Here is a 7,527-nt window from a genome sequence, read left to right as displayed (position 1 = left end):
CCTTCATGTGTGTGTGTGGAGGGGGGTTGGAGGTGTGTCTCTGGAGGAGAGCGGAGGCTTCAGCATGGAGGAGGCGTGGCCAAACAGCAGTTTGTTTTGGTTTAATTCTGGAGCTCATGGGCGACATCTACTGGATCAAAAAAAGTTGCACATTCTTCCTTTAAGGTCAACCACACAGCTTCTGTTTCGTCTTTTACAAACAACATTTCTATATGTTTTATTTAAAAGTGCTCTAAAGTTCTGGATATAACCACAACGGGAAAGTGACGCTTTAATCTGCAGCTCTTCACATTCACATGAAATTACTCAAAATGTCAGTTAGTAAAATAAGGCCGACGGGACGTTTTTATGAGTTGCTTTTTAAAGTTCTTTGCAGAGATGTGTTATAAAATGACATCGAAGGCCCCGTGTCCACCTGGTGGTTTTTTTTTCTGAGCGCCAGCGTCTGAGATCGTTCTCAGGAGAAAGCGGCCGCCTTGAGAAAAATCAAGCGCCAGCGTCTTTTTTTCTGAGCGCTTCACCCGCTCCACCCGTCAACTTGAAAATCACTCAACTTTTCAGGAAGGCGCTGTTGACGTCACCGGCGCTTTTTTCCAAACATTAAATATTCCCCGTAGTTTTTCCGCTTACAGTGTCGGTCATACAGCTGCCGTTGTCAACAGACTGTTGTCATAGAAACAGGAGGGACGTGTTTTTAGCGCTTTTCTTCTCAGCGCACAAACGCTTCACGCTAACGCTCCCGAGCGCACAGTCGGCGCTTTTCTTACCAGAGAAAAAAACGCCATGTGGACACGGGGCCTAAACGACCTGTGCAGCTGCTCCAGAGCAATGAGAGAAAACGTCTTTTTTTATTTGGAGGTGAACTGACCCTTTAACCCTCCAGATCACTGATATCCTCTGAGACAGGGCGTGGCCTCTCCTATAGTCCACCGACACACGAGACGCCGGAGGTAACGGGCACGCACAATCACGTGAAACTCAAACGAGGTCTCACCCGATCAACGCGGCTCCTTTTAAATCTGAATGAATGAGGTGATGTCCCAGTGTGCGTGATTATTACTCGTCCATATTGTGGCGTGCGGCGTCTATGCTTGGTATTCCTTCAGGACCTGGCCGGCGATCACCAGCCTCTGGATCTCACTCGTGCCCTCGTAGATCTCTGTGATGCGAGCGTCGCGGTAGTGCCTCTCAGCGGGCATGTCTGACACGTAGCCCATCCCACCCAGAACCTGGATCGCCTGATGTAAAAGTGCAAAACACAGAAAAAGTTAAAAACGTCCCGTCTCTTTCTGCACGCTTAACCGTCTGCGTGGTCGATTCTTCTTACCTGATGAGAGCAGAATGTGGCGGCTTCTGACGCAGCGAGTTTGGCCATGGCTGCTTCCTGCGGGAAAACACAAAAGAGGGTTCATGTCTGTTAAACTGGAGAAAAAAAGACAAAGAGTAGAAAACTGTCTTTGGGTATCACATTTTGTGTTGCTTTCCCTTTAAGTCTGTGTTTTATTAGTGCTTAGTGCTCATTGGTCCAGGAGCAATCCATCATAGCAGTCTCCAATTATATTGTGTTTAGCGTTAGCTCCTCCCTCTTTTATAACTGCTTCTCAGTCGAATCGTTCTTTCTGGCCTTTCTCCTGGACCAGTTAGATGTATAGACTGGTTACAAGTTTCCAGAGTGGTATTGTTTGCATCCTCGTGGTTCCTTTGTGTGCGTCTCCCTGACAAGAAAGTAGGTTTTATCTATTTGTGTGTATTTAGTACATTTCTGTAATATTTTGATACAAATCGTTGAGATGTCATGTCTGCGTTGATTCCCTGAGCTCAGTTAGGAGCAACAAGAAACACCTGTGCTGGCTGCAGCGATCAGCCACAGGTGAATGAGATCAGGTCTCCCATAAAGGGAAGGAGAGTTCACTGCTCAGTCTGCTCTCCAAAGGACGAGACCTGTTCCACCTTTCTTTGCTGAGTGTGTCCACATGTGAGTTATTGTTTCAGTAAATGAGTTTAGTGTTTGTTTGTTTATGATGCATACGCAGACTTGATTTATTGTTTAATTGATTCATCCTCTGTTTACTGAGCCTGTTTAGAATTATTGAACATTATCTTGTTAACAAGGCAAATCATTAATTGTTATATTTTGTCTCCGAAACAGAAAAAACCACTTGACAAATTAAGGAAAAAACCTCAAAGTGGAATCATTCCCTTGCCTCAACTCAACTTTTGATGTCAATGAGCTTCAGCCCTCAACATTTAGGTTACACCTAAAACACAAATAGATAAAACCTACTTTCTTGTCAGGGAGACGCACACAAAGGAACCACGAGGATGCAAACAATACCACTCTGGAAACTTGTAACCAGTCTATACATCTAACTGGTCCAGGAGAAAGGCCAGAAAGAACGATTCGACTGAGAAGCAGTTATAAAAGAGGGAGGAGCTAACGCTAAACACAATATAATTGGAGACTGCTATGATGGATTGCTCCTGGACCAATGAGCACTAAGCACTAATAAAACACAGACTTAAAGGGAAAGCAACACAAAATGTGATACCCAAAGACAGTTTTCTACTCAAAGCATCAAGTGAGATTTTTACCTTTGTGAAGGGTTTCTTTGAATCTCGAAGGAGGGCGGCCTTCCAGGTGAGCAGACGAGCGCTCTCCACCGCCACGTTCATGTCGGCAAGTTTGAACTAAAACCAGGTGAAAAAAAATGATGATTTATCTATGAAGCAGGAACATCAAAGATCCTGTTTCCATTCTCTAAAAACTGATGAGGTGCGTGGTTACCTGTACGGCCTGCAGTTTTCCGATGGGCGCTCCGAAAGCGATGCGTTTGTGTGCGTAGTCTGCGGCGCAGTCCAGAGAGGCCTGAGCGATACCGAGAGCCTGAGCGGCGATACCGATCCTCCCGCTGTCCAGAGTTTGCTGAGCGGGGCAGAGAGGTGAAGAGTTCACTAATCGTAATGTTATCGTTAGACAAAACACGTGCTCGCTGCAGGTCACTTAGCACGCCGCTGTGAACTGCGTTTCCTGAATACGGTCTTTTACGACTCGCCAGGCGGGGAATCTGAATCCTCTAACCGAATCAGAATCAGAATTTATTTGGCAAAGGATTCAGCTCTCGTTCCGACATGTTAAAATGTGTCGACTGTGGCTGCTCTAGTTACCATGGCGATCTTGAATCCTGCACCTCGAGGACCCAGCATGTTCCCCAGCGGCACCCTGCAGTCCTCCAGGATGATGTTGGCCGTGGACGTGGCTTTGATGCCCAGCTTGTCCTCCTTCTTCCCCAGAGAGAGGCCCGGGTGAGGCATCGGGATCAGGAAGGCGCTGATGCCCTGCAGACACAACGAGGGCACGCTCTGTGGTCACACTGCTGTGTGTGTGTGTGTGTGTGTGTGTGTGTGTGTGTGTGTGTGTGTGTGTGTGTGTGTGTGTGTGTGTGTGTGTGTGTGTGTGTGTGTGTGTGTGTGTGTGTGTGTGTGTGTGTGTGTGTGTGTGTGTGTGTGTGTGTGTGTGTGTGTGTGTGTGTGTGTGCCCATGAACTGCGCTCCGCGTCTCACCTTGTGTTTGAGCTTCTTGTCCGTGGTGGCGAACACGACGGTGGCCGCGGCGTCCCAGCTGTTGGTGATCCAGGCTTTGGTTCCGTTCAGCACCCACTCGTCTCCCTCCTGACGAGCCACCGTGGACGCCGCGCCCGCGTCGCTGCCGTTACCTGGAGGAGACGTGCAGATCAGTTTAGAGACACAGGTGGCTAACTTTATTTTAAAATGGCGTCTTTAAGACTCCTCAGTTTTTATCCCTCGTCTCATTAGGGGCGTGAACATGTGCGTGAGGCGTGGCGTTTACCCGGCTCGCTGAGGGCGAAGCAGCCCACCTTCTCCCCGGTGGTGAACGGCGTGATCCACTCCGTCTTCTGTTCCTCTGTGCCGAACTTCAGGATGGGTCCGATGTAGAGCGACTGCGAGGAAGAAAACGCAGCACAGAGGTAAACACGACAACGTCACAACACAAATATACGTTACCATGGCGACCGACCGGGCTCACGTTGTTAACGGACACCACGCATCCGGTGCTGGCGCAGCCTCTGCTGATCTCCTCCACCGCCAAACTGTACGCCAGGTAGTCCATCCCGGCTCCGCCCAGCTCCTCCGGGACCTCCATGGCCATCACGCCCATCGCTCCCAGCTCCTGAACCTGAAAGAGAACTGTTTGTTTTTCCTGAAGTATCCGTGTCATGTGAATGAAGAAACGTCCCTGAAGCTCTTTCTTAGGCTGGCTGCACGCGTCGAGATTTTCAAATCTTAACCGATATTTTAAAAAAAACGACCCCAAATGTTGGGGCGCAAAAACGGGCCTCATAATCGTCTGGTGTGTAGCCAGCCTCAGTGTGTGTGTGTGTGTGTGTGTGTGTGTGTGTGTGTGTGTGTGTGTGTGTGTGTGTGTGTGTGTGTGTGTGTGTGTGTGTGTGTGTGTGTGTGTGTGTGTGTGTGTGTGTGTGTGTGTGTGTGTGTGTGTGTGTGTGTGTGTGTGTGTGAGTGAGAGTGATAGTGTGTGTGTGTACCTGTTTAAGGGGAAAGGTATGCTCTCTGTCCAGTCTGGCAGCGATGGGGGTCAGTTCTCTGTCGGCGAAGTCTCTGCAGGTTTGTCTGAGGATCTGATGAGTGTCCGGTAACTCGGCCAGCGCAGAGAAACTGCGACAACCGCTGAGACACAAGCCCAGAGCTGAGGGAGAGGAACAGAGTCCAAACACTGCATACTAATTAAAATGATTCACAGACAACTGGACGTTGTGCTGGCTTCATATGCAAACAGGAAGCAGCAACAACTGTCAGGTTTTTCAAATTAAAGGTTTGAAACTGAAGTGTAAGAGTTGTACTTTTGATCATATAGAAGGAGCTGCTCTGACTCGTCTGAACGTCGTCATGGAGACGATTTATGGACACTTCTTACAGTTCTGTCTGAACGTCTTCATAGAGAGACTTAGCGAGCTGATAACATTTGAAGCACCCAACGATCCGTCTTCATCGGTGACATGGATCGGCGCCGTCAGTCCGATATGTAAATTTAATCAATATCGGACCAGATACGGATATTTGATCCGATCTGTCACTTCTCTTAAAATAATCCAGCGATGCAGAGACAGTCTGGTTCACTGATCGTGTTCACATCATGTGAGAAGACATGTTTGTTTGGTTCATGTTGTGATGGGGTCAGTTTAGGTCTGAAGATAGAGCGAGTAGAGATAACGCTTCAGCTGTTACTGATATATTATCAATAAGCTGGTGTTACGTTTAGAAACACGGAGAGGATAGTTGGCAGTGTAATATAACAGCTCTTATGTTTGTGTCACAGGGTGCTTCACATTAGCCTCAACTTTCTGACAATGACTTGAAAAACCTTCTTTTCTCAGCGTGATATCAAAGTAACCTGGGAGAATTCAGACAAAGAAAAACAATTCCCGTGAAGACGGTGCGCCTTAAGGGTCAAAATGGCTATTAAACGCGATTAGTACAGATAAATATATTAATATTTAACTTTTCGTCACTTTCACTGCATTTTTCTTTATTTCGTTACTGCTGCTCTTTTCTCCCACTTTCCTCGAGTCCTTGAACGCCTCACATGCTCACCGGTTAGCTTTAGCTTATTTAGGTGAAAGGTTAACCTCACTTTCAGTCACCTTCGTGTCACTTTGACAGTTTTAAAACACCTTAAAATAAAGAAGAGCCGGTTTTAAAGTACCTGACAACTATTTCAAAATAATGTCTTCACTGAATTTTAGTCTGTCAGTAAATGTTTTGAAGCTAGCTGGCTAACTTGTAACCTTACCTAACTAGCCGAGGAGCTAGCTGTCAGAAACAAGTTAACCATTAGCTGACGTCATGTCTTCTTACAGGTACGTTACTTTTTCACCGACTGTAGTTCGGGTTAATGCGGTCCTTCATGAGAGCATTTCACCCATTATTAGTGTTTTTATTCTTAATGTTCTCACCTCTTCTTGCTCTAAACAGAGCAGCCATGTTGTCCTCTTCTCAACCTGCTGCAGCTACAACCACTGATGAAGCAAAATGCTGCCTTCACGTGCTGTCGGACACCTGTGTATCGCTCTGTGGGAGCACTGACAGTGGCGATTCTAGAGTCGGGGTGCGTTCGAATAGTCCCTCCTGTCTCCTTTCACTCTCCTCTTCACCTTTAACCCCGGGGGAAACGTCATGAGGTTAAGGAAAGATGTTAGGAGACTTCATAAAGGACTTAGGGAAAGGCGATCTCGTTCTCCGACAATCCGACCACATTTCCACTAGGCCACGTCATTAAATGCGACGGGCCGGCGGAGGTTAATGACGTGATCGGCCGTGTTGAAACTACAATGTTCCGAAAATGGACTACAAAAAACGCATCTAAAAAACTTTCCCCTGTGCCTTCTTACCGGTGAAATAATGATAATAATAATAATAATAATAAATTAGATTTATATAGCGCTTTTCTAAATACTCAAAGACGCTTTGACAGGAAACAACAACAACAAAAAACTAAGAGAACAATAATCCTGATCACCACGAGGGGGATTGAAATAAAATAAATATAGACTACCAGACTACAAATAAGAAAAGTGAAACCATCAGCTTCCTGTCCACTCAGAAATCAACATCAACATAAATATGAAATGAATTGTTACATTAATGTAAGATATAACCTACACATCATGTTTTAAACATACAAATGTACAGCAGCACAAAACATTCTTAAGTGAAATATGTTGAATAAAACATCATCTGATAAAAATGTCTCTTATCTTTTTATCTCTTTCATGATCTGTGTCACTTTACGATCATCGTTAATGTTCCTGAACGGTCGGATGAGCGACTCGCTTTAAATGTTGCGGGGCGTCATATCTCATCTCCTTTCCTAAAGGACGGTCCAGTGTATCCTAAAGGAGGTTATAAAGGAAGCATTGACCCACCTTTCCTTAACTTTTTGAGAATTCGAACGGCTCTTATCATGGCCGCCACTTAAATGCTTCATTTCACTCAGTGAGGAACCTTCCTAAACAAAAAAGACAATTCGAACGCACCCACAGTGTGGGTCAGGGGCGTTTCCAGACTTTTTGGACTGCGGTGGCCCAACTAGTGGTGCAGTCCATTTTATCTTAGATGACAAAAATCCAATTTCTCACTGAAGTTAGTTGATTATGAGCAGCAGCTGAAGAGGTCCCTGTGCTGCCTTATAACCCATAAATTCCTGCCAGAGTTTGGCTGGTTGTCTGTCTCGATATGTCAGCCTCAAAGCGACCAGTTTAGGGTGTAGCCCCGCCTCTCGCCCAATGACAGCTGGGATTGGCTCCAACGGGAAAAGCCAGATAGATAATGGATGGACTTTGATATCATCATGTAAACATATTTGAGTGTTCTTGCCTTTTTAATAATCATTTTCTGTATTTCATTGTTAGCTCTTGCCCTCTCACCTCTTAATTTACGTGTTTTATTTTGTATCTGCCTGATTTAATCCGTAGCAGCTCTATTGTTCTCTGT

General features: G+C 45.9%; 1 protein-coding gene across 5 annotated transcripts in view; it reads right to left on the bottom strand.

The window, feature by feature from the left end:
* Window positions 1-6,149, bottom strand: part of acads (acyl-CoA dehydrogenase short chain) — a 7,258-nt gene extending 1,109 nt beyond the window's left edge. For 4 of the 5 annotated variants that reach the window (XR_009676289.1, XR_009676291.1, XR_009676290.1 and 1 more), the window contains exons 1-10: window positions 5,991-6,149; window positions 4,563-4,723; window positions 4,046-4,195; window positions 3,848-3,959; window positions 3,562-3,713; window positions 3,166-3,336; window positions 2,786-2,923; window positions 2,593-2,688; window positions 1,328-1,384; window positions 1-1,238 (exon numbers count right to left, since the gene is read on the bottom strand). The exon at window positions 1-1,238 is cut by the window's left edge. Coding sequence is in view for 2 of the 5 variants with exons in the window: in XM_061061206.1 (XP_060917189.1) it covers window positions 1,086-1,238; window positions 1,328-1,384; window positions 2,593-2,688; window positions 2,786-2,923; window positions 3,166-3,336; window positions 3,562-3,713; window positions 3,848-3,959; window positions 4,046-4,195; window positions 4,563-4,723; window positions 5,991-6,018 (1,218 nt within the window). In the remaining 3 variants the exon portion in view is untranslated. The other variant, XM_061061207.1, reaches the window with a different exon arrangement.
* Between the last annotated feature and the right edge of the window lie 1,378 nt (window positions 6,150-7,527).

The sequence above is a fragment of the Labrus mixtus genome, chromosome 17 (genome assembly GCF_963584025.1).
Source record: "Labrus mixtus chromosome 17, fLabMix1.1, whole genome shotgun sequence".
NCBI lineage: Eukaryota > Metazoa > Chordata > Actinopteri > Labriformes > Labridae > Labrus > Labrus mixtus.
Note: the sequence above shows the minus strand (reverse complement) of the source record. Positions and strands in the feature narration are given on the sequence as shown.